Source organism: Falco punctatus (genome assembly GCF_963210335.1).
Source record: "Falco punctatus genome assembly, chromosome: Z".
NCBI classification, from domain to species: domain Eukaryota; kingdom Metazoa; phylum Chordata; class Aves; order Falconiformes; family Falconidae; genus Falco; species Falco punctatus.
Genome location: NC_137586.1, coordinates 77,517,392 through 77,530,657, shown reverse-complemented (window position 1 = coordinate 77,530,657; position 13,266 = coordinate 77,517,392). Strand labels below are relative to the sequence as shown.

Below are 13,266 nucleotides of genomic sequence, written 5' to 3'. Positions count from 1 at the left end.
TGGAATACTAAACACACACAGTAAAAAACTCTACAAGGACATTTCTTCACTGGAAAGCCAAAAATACTGACCTGGAGAGGAGGAATAACTGCAAGCCTTTTAAAAAGAAAGCCTGAACCAGAACTCAGCCTGCCACCCCAGACAACCCACTGTACTTGGGTCAAATGTCACTGCCTTAGGGGTTTGTCTTCCCTGTCTTGCAGTCAGAGGCTTATGGAACAGATCAGGACTGGTTGATCTGTCTGCCTTCATGCTGACACCACTTTCTGCAGCATTTTCTAAAAGAGACTGCAGTCTTCTAGATAAGACTGCTAAGGACAACAACTACTCTTTTACTTGCTGGCCACTAGTGGAGCTTTGCTTGCTGCTGCTGCTGTAGTGAAATGGGCACAAACTACCACCAGGTAACCCTTGATGGCTGAATACCATGTCACAACAACAGAAACAAGGTGCCAGCTGTTGTCACTGTGATCTGCAGCAAACCTAATGCCAATCCACTGCGCTTTCTAACCATCCATCCATCCATCCATCCACCCATCCATCCATCCATCCATCCATCCATCCATCCATCCATCCATCCACCCATCCATCCATCTATCCATCCATCCCTTCCCACAGTAAATTGCATGCAGTTGCACATTTTTATCACAGCATAGCCAAAATTTCACCAGACAAACTTTTAGGAAAAAAGAAGATTAGCAGGTTCTCACACGTTTACAGCAGTGGCAGTGAAGACAAACCAGTCTTAACAGTGTCCTTGGCTGAAAGGCCTTTGCTTCCAGAGGCAATGAAAAAGGCTGATAATGGAAAAAGCTGAGAAGGCTGATGTTCATAAAGCTCCTCCAGCCCCAGGCCAGTGCCAGGAGAACCAGCACCGGATGAGAAGGGCAGAACAGGGAACTGGAAACTAGTGATGATTTTGCAGACCAGGAGTGAAAGGACAAAGCAAATGCTTCAGGAGAAGCAGAAGGAAGGTGGGCCCTATGATGTAAGTGCTGTATGCTGTATGCAGCCCTATGCAGTGCTGTAAGGAGCAAAAGCAAATAAGGCAGACAATTGTGGAGCAATACACACAAAGTTGTCCTTTCTGGCATCTTCCAGAGATGACTGACAGCCAAAACAATGATCTGAGGTGTGGGAACAATGGTCATGTTTCAGAGCAGGCTTGCTGTGTGCTTTCTTAGTGAAAGCATCTTCCTAGCTATGTAGCAGAAAAGGATCATAACTTGCATCTGGAAGTGTCTTTCTTCACACAGTTTTGCTGGCATCCCAGATCAGCATCATGGTACAGCCGAGATGGTCTGTTGCCCATGTCTCACACTTACAAATGCAATGCCAGCGCATTCAGCCAAGGAGCACTTTACTGCAGACATCTGCTCTCATTGTACATGACCTGCTCATTTGCTCATAGTAGTAACTTAGCTGTGGCCATAGCCACACTCCTGTTGGAGTTACAAAATTCTTTAAAGTTTGCAAAAACAGAAGGATGAGGCCACATATCATGCAGTCACAGGTCACCCAAAAGGATGTTCAGCATCCTTCCAGAGACCAGACCTGAAGGACTGTGGGAATTTTAATGGTACAAAAATAAAGGAGACACGTGAGTTATTGATAAGAGAAACATAAAATTGTAGAAGCCTTCTGGTGATGCCAGCGGGGCTGCCAGCCCGCCATCACCGCCAGGGACACCATGCCCTGCCCCAGTCCCAAGGATCTCCAGCAGCCTCCTGGCCCTCAGGGATGTTCCTGGTTTGTTCCCCTGCTACTACCATGCATCAGCAGAGTCTGAGAGTTTGAAAGGTTAAGTCATTAAAAAAATCCCACTAAACTCTTGATCACAGTTGTATCTTGCAGCATGATTCCCAGAGAATAATTTCACATTTCCTTAACATCATATTTTCAACCAGGCTTTAGAGGAAGTACTCATGGAAATGCCTTTGGCACTGTAGGAGCTGATGCAAGCCCACCCATGCATCTCATTGGAAGCGCCCAGCTGGCCATCAAGTCAGTGAAAAACCTGAGGCAGGGATCTCTGCTCCAGAATATATGACCAGCACGGAGCTGGGTGGCCAGACGGCCAAGGTACAACACTCATAGTGCTCCCAGCCCTCTGCTTTCTGCTGGGATGCTAATCTTTCTGGATACAGTTTGTCTAAATGAAAACAGGAATATTTCTGTATCAGTTCAATATCAAACTTTTGCATATAGCTTTCAGGAAAATGTAAACTTGCTCCAGGATTAGGGCTGAAATAGAAAACTGTATACAGGAGTACCTGGAGTTCAGACTCTGGAAGAGTTAGGTACAAGCCATTCTGAGCCTACTGAGATTATAGAATTATTTTTAACAGGGATGCACAGCAGCTTTCCACCCTTCAGGCAACCCTGAACTTGCTGGATTCATGACTTCTTCACTGAAAAATTTGGAAGAGTTTTCTGGTTTAGGGTTTTAAAGAGTGGTGATTTTTGTTTTCCCTGTTTGGGGTGGGTGGGTGTTGTTTTCTTTCTGGTTTGTGTTTTGGGGATCTGGATCGAAATGACAGCCAGAAACACACAGGCATATTAAGTGTGTGGGAACCACATATCCTAAGGGCAGTTTACAGGCATGGTGAAACATGAAGCAGAGTAAGGATATCTGCTTGTTAAACCTTCATCCATCCATCAGTTTCATATTTATAACTAACAATTAACTGCTGAGAGTGATGCAACCATCTCGAACCAACACCCAGTGAGCAACAGATCAGTGATTTCTGTTGAAGAGAAAGCCCTGGAGATTCAGACAACAGCCTGACCCAAGATCGCACTGCTTGCTTCCTTCCCTGCATGGTGCCGTTCGTGTTGGCAGGGGAAAAAAAACCCCTGGCCTGCAAATTTCCCAGATGCTTGAATTTGATGGATATAGAAGTGTTTTGCCAGGTCTACGTCCTGTGCTTTGTGGTGCAAGAAGCACAGACAGGAGCCTGAAAGTTGGAAAAGAGGAAAAATAAGAAATGCCATTTTAGCATGTGAACATTTTTCTTTTAGGTTAGAAATTGGTCCCAGCATCAGACAATAAGGAACAGGGCTCATCTGCCAGCATAGGAAAGGGAAGTGGAAGAGACAGGATATTAAACTTGAAGCCCAAAGAAAGCAAGCAGTAAGAAACAGAGGACAAACCTGCAGGAAAACACCTACACACATTTGCTCTCGGCTCTAACCGAAGCCGCACACTCGCTCAAACGGGCCAGAGCCCATCATCTGCTGTTCACCAGCAGTATTGCAATGCACATCTTTTTCGTTTCTCTATATATACTTGGTAGCAGCACCCCTGCAGGCTTCAAAAGCTAGTGGCAGGATGCACGGCCCCTCACTGCATCAGCAGGATTTTCCCTGCAGCCCCACGGTAAAGGCAGCATTTATGTCACTGCTTGGTTGCGGAGATGCAGAAGGACACCCTCAGCCCCAGACAAGGAAAGACCAAAGTCTCAGGATTGCAAACTTAACATTTTATTGCACTTAAATTTATGTAGAACAGAAAGGCAACAATGGCTCAAGTGTTCATTAAGAAAATGCCTTAGGACGTTTCACATACAGTCTTAATACAGTTTGAAAAGAAACAATTTTAAAAAGATGTAAAATACTCTCAAAGTCAGAAAGGGGGATTCACAGCCCCATTTTAATCTTTCATGTTCACAAATATTGTCTTTTCTCAATCTGTTCCATATCCTTCCCCAAAAGGTGGTTATGGAACTGCTGGCCACGTCCCTCCCCCATCAGCTACAGAAACAAATGATAGTCAATTTATGAAAAGAACTATACTTCAAAGGAGCCATAGGTCTTCGCATGAATCAACATTTATGCATCTAGAAAGACTGGTTGTCACATTACTATTTAAAAAAAGGCTAACAAGTGAGCAGAGTTACAATTATCAACACTGTAAGCCAATTTCTGTTTAAAATCTGTTGAAGAAAAGCTACATCAAAACTTCTCTACATGTTCTACAAAACACTTCCAAAAGATTTGAAGATTACTGTTGGTTTTTTTGTTGTGTGTTTTGTTTTTGTTTTTTTTTTTAATATAACTGACAAGGTGAACTGAAAACTTAAAAGCAGGCAAGTCAGCTGTTTCAAGCGACAGTTTAGAGAATATCTACAATTACAAAAAATAATTTACTTAGGCTGCAGTTTTTCTTCCTCAAACATCCCCAAGTTTTTCCAGCCAACTGGGAAGGGCTATCACCTCCCTTTCAATCAAGTGCTTTGATTTTATTTTTATAAACTGTAGTGACATTCACAATTTCCACGAAGGAAACGTGCAGTTGCCCCTTCTCTACATCAATCATTTGCTTCAGATCTGTAGTAGTATAACCCCAGCCCAAATGCCACCACAGGCAATGTTTGTTTCTCTGAGTGAGCAGGCCAGTTTTACAGGAAAGGCAAACACACAGTCAGAGGCCTTACTTCAACTTCAGCATTTGCTGAACAGGAATGTCAACGCCAAGGAAACAAGAGAAGTGTAGATTTACTGCACGATTTTGCAAGACACAGGCTGTCAGGTATACTTGCAAGGCTTCAGAAATGCTCAAGGCAAATGGGCAAAACTTTCAATTAAGGCCTTTACAGTAGCTTGCCAGGTCTGATGATGATATGCAGTGCTGGACCTCTAAACTAACATCCAGCTGCAACACATACACAGCCTGTAAGCCAGATGATGCATGCAAATACAGGCCAATGGTAAAAGGTGTAAAGGTAAAAAAAGAAAAGTCAATTAACTGCGCCGAGTCTCAGTTATTGCAACGCATTGAGACAGCCGTAGCAGCACTGTGTGTCCCATGATGGCAGTTGATGTCAGATCCAGGCACAGAGTTCAGATAAAGAGCACAGAACTGCCAAAATGGGTCCCAATAATGGGGAACTTCACACTGGTTTAATCTGAACAGCCACTTTATTTCTGGGTTGAAGGCTAACAACCCAGCGCAGCTGCATCCAGACCTGCAACGATTTGAATGCCCCCATGCTGACACCTGGGCACTACTGTGGGTGTACGCTCAGCACTGAATTCCAGCATTCAACCCAGATGAATGCAGAATGGGAAGCAAGAAACCTTCTCTTCATATTGCTGTTTGAAATGTGGAGTTGAAAACAACTGTGCTAATTTGAGAGACCCAAAGCCAACCTGGTCTCAAGGAGGTAACACAAGTATTGGACATGTAACAGAAAGGGAGGCACCTTGCTTGTCGTTCCATCATCATGAATGTGATGTCTTTGAATCAAGAAATTTAAGGCAAATACTCCATTGCTCCCGTTTACCTGAATGCATGTTTTCTGGCAGTTGCACATTTTCTGGTTTACAGTGATACACAACATTTTTTGGATGCTGGATATAAAACGTCTTAGCAATGCTACCAAAATTTTGGCAAAACCTCCAGATTTGTAAACATAATGCTTCCCTTTTCAATTGGCAGCATTTTGAAAAGAGAAACACATTAAGACACACAAAGGTTTTGCTCAGTTTTGACCAAATAACCTGTGTTTTCATGTGATAAAGTAAGCAGTGGTTTACATCAAAATAAACCTAAAAACTGCATGAAATGGAAGTTTGTGCTGTTTGGTGATCACAGTATTTTAAAGTTAAATACATCTGTTCTTTGTTATATTCCTGGTATCCAGGACAAAAATCTTTAAATATACATCTTTCATGTAGACAGTAGCTTCTTTGCATATCTCTCTTCAAAAAATACTTTGTAGTAGTATATAAATAGGTAACCTACATGTTTAATTTTATAATCTTGCCCCAAAACTATATTTTATTTTAATAATCTCCCCAATATTATTAAAGCTGACAAACTATTGAAATGAAATGCTCTCATCTTCCACAATAGAAGGAGCATTTTTATAGGAAAAACCTATAGCAACACTGATCAGTTGTTTTAACCTAAGCGCCTACCTAAAGTAGCAGCTTTTTTTGTGTGTTTCTTTTATTTTCCCCATCACACATGCTCACACCCACACATTCTTACACACACACAGTAAAAGCACACACTTCCAGACACTGGTAGGCCACACAGTGCTTCCCAGGTGCAAAGTGGGAAGCAGTGTAGCTGATAATTTAATGCATTAAATACACACAAACAAACACCTTAAGGCAACCACTGCAATGGATGGTTGAAGCTGCAGTGGTGAGTTTCTGTTGTAACAAAATGGGCTGTATACAGCACATACATATACGCGCCTCTTTAACCCTCCAAAAAAAAGTGTTTTTTTTTATTTTGTGCAAATTTCTAAAGTTTCTACCATTTAAGGCAAAGAGTTTGCATTAACAAGGAAGGCCAGAAAACAGGCTTATACCTACCCAAACACATTTCAGTTTGAGACAATATTTTCTTAAAGTGTCACAATTTCATAGTAAAGGCACTGGGTCCCCAGCATCTACTGACAGAATTACTTCAATGGACAAACGTAACTCTTGAAGAAAAGAGACCAGAAAAAGCAGCTTCAAATATGAAAAAAAAACCCCAAAAAACAAACAAACAATAAAACACCACCAATACCACAAGTAGTTAACTTAAGTCTACTAATACTGAAATTTATGTAATGCAGAGGTTTGATACTAACTTGGAGAATCTTTGAGCGACTAAGTTTTAAATAAACAGGCTTCATTCAACTGTGCTGGCCAAATAAGGCGTAGTGCCACATCTCTGCCTGCTGTCTGTCGAATTCCACTACCATTCTCTTGATGTGAGACAGCTTCTTGTGGAGGTACTCACATCTGTGTTTCTCTTCATAATAGCTGGGATAAGACTGTAAAGATGAGGTAAAAAGAAAATCTGGGCATGAAAACATTTCTGCAGAGTTTAGTATTTCATCTTCTTTGCTTAAAAATAGCCTTGAGCCAGTCTTGGTGACTGCTACCTTCCACAAATCTGGTGTTACACATACCTCTTTTACCTTTTGATACTCTTCTAAGACTTCCTCACAAAAGACCTTCAAGGAAAAAAAAGTACATGAAGACAATATGAGGAACATTTCACCACTGTCAGAAAATGCAAATTTATGTAAAATGCTAAAAATATACTCAGTTTTCCTCTAGATATTTCGCTATCCATGAGCCACCACTCTCCTGGCACTGCAAAAATAAACCCTCAACTCCCCATATCACGCAAAATCTGCAATTAAACCTGTAAATAGACAACAAAGGGAGCATGTGTTTGAAGATTCCCTTTGAGCAGTCACTTATGCTGCTGTGCATTCACAGACAGCTCAAATAGGTAGAGTTTCAGGGCTGAACAACTTTTTGCAGGGTTTCCTCAAACTTCAAAAATCAGAGCTAGCCCACGCAGGGCCCGAGCATGGTCTGGGTCTGAGCAGGGTCTGCAAGACTTCCCTTTGTCTGATCGAGCAGTACCAGGGATTTTAAAATACTCCCTCTGCTCACAAATACATCTGCAATCTGGCCAAAAACGCAATAAAAGCCAACCCAAAATCCTCAGTGTGCACAGAGAATTAAAGAACCCTAATACCAAATATCTGGAATTTGTATGTCCAACACAGAGAAGTCCAGGTTGGAAAACCAGAATATCAGGTGTTTAACTCTCTTCTCTGTGAAAATTGTAGCTAGGATCAGCCACCTGGGAGATGAGTAAGTTGTGGCAGTAGGTTTAGTTAAGTGTATAAAATCATGGGAAACAGAGGGGCAGGAAAGCTTTGGGATTATGGACGCTGGTTTCCATGTGCTTCCAATCCTCTCCCTACTCTGTGTAACAGCAACCACCTTGGAAGGATGCTAAGGCAGTCAGCAAAGTCTGAGCCACTCTGGTAATTCCAGCTACGTGACCTATTACTCAGTCTCAGACATTGAACCTGACAAGTCTTTTAAAATGATATTAATCTAATTTAATAGATTAATATACTGAAGAGTCTGCCCGTGCTGAAAATGTGGGCTTTTGGAAGGGCTAAGAGAGCGATGAAACACAATCTTCACAGTTTTATCCTTCTTTACCTCATATTCTTTGGACCCTGGAGAAAGACTCTTCCGCAGTTCATCAAGCTGCGTGAATCTCTTGATGACACTGTCTATTCGAGCATGCAAAGTCCTGTATTCATCAAACTCCGCATTGAAGTCATCCTTGTAACTCTGGCATTGATTGTATGAGCCTATAGCTGTGTATTTTCTAATAGAAAAATAAGTACATGTGAAATTTTACATCACGGTCAGTGAATATCAAGTGTAGATACCCAAGCATTAAGTCAGTTAACTATGCGACTGACTGCTTCCACACATAAGCACATGTGCTCCAAGAGAACATATTTATGTAATTACAGAAATCTACCGTATTTTTATGACAGTTGCCAATATTGTACTTTTTAGAGTTTTTATTCAGAAGCTGACAAAAAAAAATATATGTGGCATACTTAGAAAACATTAGCAATCATACAAATATAGAAGGACCAATAAACACATCAGCTTCACTGAGGGAGAGAAACTGCTAGATTATAAACTCCATGAAAGGACAGGTTAGTTAAGTAACATTTACTTTTGAAAATTCATTTTCATTATATTTTTTAAGTGACTCCAATTATGGAGTTGGATGCAGCTAGGTTTTTGGCTACATTAGTGCCTAACAGCAAAGCCTAGTTAAGGATAAAATCTAATTATTTTCATGAAAACCAGTTCCACTGCTGTCCACTCAACTAAGGCATTTGCAAAACAGCAACAGAAACAAACTGCAGACAAGTTGGGAACAAAAGAAAAAAAATCGCATCACCTCACCTCCTAAGGAGGGCAAATCCCATGACTGATGTGATTGAAACTTGCTTCGTTCCCCTCTCCCTCAGGTCAACATGAGTGAATTTAACAAGCTCATTAGACAAATCCAGCACAAAGTGGCAACGTGAGTAACAGATACCACTTTGCACCGCCATCACACCAATACTTCTGGTTCCCCTAGCCAGAAGACCTGGTTCTCTTTGGATGACACAGGCACCTCCACACAGGGACGAATCCTTCAAATGACCCTTAGGTTGATTTTCATAAGCAATAAAAAATTAACAAGTTGAAAGTCTGTACCAATGCAGACAACGGTTTTTGTCCGTGATGCGTCCCAGGTCAGATGAACCTGATTAGAGCACTAGAGGGTTTTTAAAGGAAAACTGCAGGTGCCCTTTAACATTTTGGGAGGTACCTGTAAAGTGACAGGCGGACTACTGGCTACAGCCCACAGCAAGAGTCCTAGCACAGGGCAAGAGCCCAGCAAAGCACTTGCAATCGAAGTGTGTGGAGAGGGAAGAAATGAGTAGAAATGGAAAGAAACAGGAATCCATTTTTGTTTTCTACTTTTTGCTTAAACTTTGCTTAGAAAGCTTGAGTTCCTTTACTCTCATAATCTTTATATTAAGATGGAAAGTACCTTCACTCATGAATTATGCAGCATTTAAGAGACAGGAAGAGAAGCTGGAATAAACTACCAAAGTCCTTTAAACTGGATCAAATTGCAAGTCAGCTGCTCTCAGGTTTCAATCTTTCTGTAGTGATCAGGCAGATGTCTGAAACAGCGCGACCTCATTTTTTTCCAGGACACTACGGCCAGCTGATTATCTCTGAGATTGCTCCAGATGTTGCCCCTTTCACAGGGATTCTTCATTAAAGCTTTTAATCCCAATTAGAACTAAACCAGCTTCATGAAAACTTGCATGAAGGCTTTTTTCTTTTGTTTTTTTTTTTTTTTTTTTTTTTTTAAGCTTGTAGCAATGGTTATTGACATGCAACTTTAATAGTAGATTACCAAAAACCACATACCTTACTACTCAGTGTCACCGCCCTCAGCTGACTGAGAAGCGGACAGCAAAGAGCTGAATCTGCTCATTTTCACCCAGCAGAGGCTGGGAATTAAACACAGGTTTGAGTTCTTAGCTAATGCATGAAGGACTAGACTGCTTCCCTGCACGACCAGACTAACTTTCAGTCTTTCCACAAAGCATCACTCACGGCATTAAATATGACGCAGGGTGCTACCACCCCATCTGCTCTAATGCAGATGGAAGATGCACCCAGGCGCTATGGGGAGGTCTGACCACCCTTGCTGACATTACTCCTTGGGCAGAAGCTGGGGAACCTGGCAATGTGTAGCATTTTAACAGATAGACACGCTTCTCCCTCCACTCCTTCACTGCAAATACAACGAGGGGACTCAACAACGCTGCTTCTGCAGCTGGTGCCACACAACTGCACTGCTCGCAAGCATCAGGCTCATCCTGGCTTTACCTATCATGGTGCTCATTTCAGCTCTGAGCACTGAAGGCCCTTCAAAACCTTCTCAAACCCATACTTCCAGCAGAGGAAAGAGGTGAGATTGCTCCCCACTGTGCCTATCCTCCCACTAGAAGAGCATTTTACTAGAAATTCAGGTTGCACTGACCAAGTTATTCCAGTTATTCTACTGCAGCCTCTTTCAACGTTCACATTTTCAAAAAAGCCCACTGATAAAACAGTGAGGGAAAAGCCCAGACACTGGGCATTTGCGGAAGCTATTTCTTTTTTTACAACACTAATGAAAATTCTTCCTGGTAGAAAAGTTTAAATATTCTAAAAAAGGATTTAGGCAACCAAATGATTCTGTTATTAGAGCTATTTAATTTTAAAGTTCTTTAATACTTGATATAGATTAAAAACTTTTTTATATAGAAGGAAAAATTTATCTTTTGGGAATTTTAATCTAATGTGTGCCAGCTTGTTAAGGAGTTAAAATTAAACTCACCAGGAAGCCCTTCTGTAATTCCATAGGCTGCAAAATGCCAGTCATTGTAGATATGTAACATTTGATGTGCAAGTCAAATAATGCATTTTTATCTTGCTTTGTAGTCAAAACTAAGCAGCTAAAATTTAAAATCTGAATTGAGATTTTTGTTTGCTCTAGCTCTTCAGTCTGCAATTCTATGGTGAAATTGGACAATTTTGCTGTAACTTCAGTTACAAGTTAGTCAGTGGCCATTTTACACCAAATTTTTAGAAATAACTTTGATAGTTAACTCCTGTTAGCTCATATAAAGGCTCTGTAATGCTGGACTTCAATGTCTGCCATCTTCCCTCCCCAGCTTTCCAGCTTAGAAACACTAAGCAGTGAAAACACAGGAAAGATGTTCAAGTTTACATATTCAGTATTTTGCATTCAGCTTTCCTCCTGTATTGCCTGACCTCTACAAAGAGAAACAGCACAGGTTCGTTGCTTTTTTTAATTGTGTTCTTGAAGAAGAATGTAATCAAGCATTTCAAATCTTCTACAGTATATCAAAAATTCTTTTTCACACTTCTTTTCCCCTGCAATAATTAAGGGACAATCTCAGTGTTTAAAACTCACCAGTACTTGAATAAGGCAGCTGAGTGACTTAAAGAAACTTGTCATTATTCTAAAATTACATGTCATTCTTCTAAATTTACATTTTGGTAAATTTTTGATTTTGCAGCTAAATGAGAGTTTTTATATGTGATTTTTCAACTACTTCCATCAGTGGCCAGAGAGTTTTCATCATTTTACTCACAGGATGTAGTCTGGTTGTTCAGATGTTGAGGAAGGAGATTCTACAGAGGCAGTGCAAGTTTCTCTAAGTCCTACAGAAAAACAGAATTTTGATACTTGTGATAAAACAGGTTTTTAATATAGCTGAACAACACTAACCTGACAGGCTTGAAAACATAATCCTTTAGAATTTTATTCTCACAGTAAATTACTCTGAATAAGCACTGTAAGTTAATAATAGGGCTCACACGACCTTCTCCACAGTAGGCAGTCCCAGGGTTTAGAAAGAGGGCACGGCTACTTTATTCTACAGGTTCTGTGCTACCACAGTATTCATCCAAGGTCAGTTTTTCTTATTTGAAGACATGATGTGGCATCTGCACAGCAATTCAAATTATGCAGCAACAAATGTAGCTGCACAAAAGACAACAGCTTGACACAGAGATAGACAGATATGTATCTATTCCAACATGCGAGCTCCAGTGAGAAATAGAGTAGAAAGCTGAAGTTCTTTTCATGCCATGTTTTTTATTCCTCCTTCCTTGCCAATTACAGATATCCAAAGTTAGATTTAACTTCAGCACTCTTCGAAGTGGGAAAGTCAATAGTATTGTATATGGGTTACTGGCCCTCAGGCTTCAATAACCTGCAACAAAGACTTGCTCCTCATTAACATGGCAATACTGGGTTTGAAAGTTATTTGCACTTGTAAATAGCTCTTTAGCTCTTTTAAATGGCATTTAGAAAGCACAGTATGCTTAATCTCTAATCCCTGTTTTTAAAGGAATATTTCAGGAGCCTCCTATCTTTCCGATAAATAAGAACATTAGCTGCTGTAAGAAAAAGTTAGCTGGGACAAGGAGGAACACTCAAGTGTCCTGGTAATCTCTGCTTTTCATTTGGGGTTTTGCGGCAAGCTTAAAAAACACACAATCCTTTATATTCATTATTAACTTACATGGTCACTGTGTAAACACAGTATTTCTGCTAACACTCAACATTCTTGCCAATCTCTAAGCTATCTCAGCTTTAAGCCATGGGGGGAGAAAAGAGCTATCACGTGATGTTCTACTCAATTTTTCTGCTTTTAATATTACAATTATTACATGGCACAGCAGAGTATAAAGAGAAGTGCAGAAGTGGGAACAAAATTTGAGAAAAAAGCAAACAGTAATATTAATAGTCACAGTATGTACAACCAACTTATGTGAACAGTTTTCCTGCGAGCATTTGATTTCCAAAAATTCAAGTTCATTCTGGCTTGGACCATTTGAAACCTTCAGGGTAAGCACTAACTTGAAACGCTGTGCAGATTTTTTCCTTCCCTAGCTGTTCAAAATTTTGTTACCAGCTTCTGGAGAAAGACGGGTCAGATGTTTACGAATTCAAAGCAATCCCAAACCATGCAGGCACTTGAGGTATGTCCAGGCTAATGTGAAAAGACCATCCCAAAGCACACCACCAGTTCAAAGAGGCACCTTGCATACTCTAAAGATGCCTCCCAAGCTGTGACAGCAGAGAGCTAAACCTACACTTCTAACCTGCGAGTCAAACCACTGGAATTAGTTAACATGCAGATTTAACACAGGAGCTGAACTCTGCCCAGTTTTGTGTGTGTGTGCGCATGTTAAGAAATCAAGTACTCTGTGCACTTCTGTTAAGCTTTTCAATGCCATTTTAAGCATGTACCATTTCTACATCTTTTGAAGTAATAAATTCTGCAGCTAAGATGGAGAGGAGCCCACAGCCCAGTTCAAATCAGAACTCTAGTAAACCAC

At 40.8% G+C, this 13,266-nt stretch overlaps 1 protein-coding gene across 1 annotated transcript in view; it reads right to left on the bottom strand.

The window, feature by feature from the left end:
* Positions 1-1,023: 1,023 nt before the first annotated feature.
* ELL2 (elongation factor for RNA polymerase II 2) overlaps positions 1,024-13,266 on the bottom strand; it is a 55,243-nt gene continuing 43,000 nt past the window's right edge. The window contains exons 9-10 of the mRNA XM_080371073.1: positions 7,879-8,172; positions 1,024-7,061 (exon numbers count right to left, since the gene is read on the bottom strand). Of these exons, the coding sequence (XP_080227199.1) occupies positions 6,636-7,061; positions 7,879-8,172 (720 nt within the window). The 3' untranslated portion in view covers positions 1,024-6,635. The remainder of the gene's footprint in view (positions 7,062-7,878; positions 8,173-13,266) is intronic.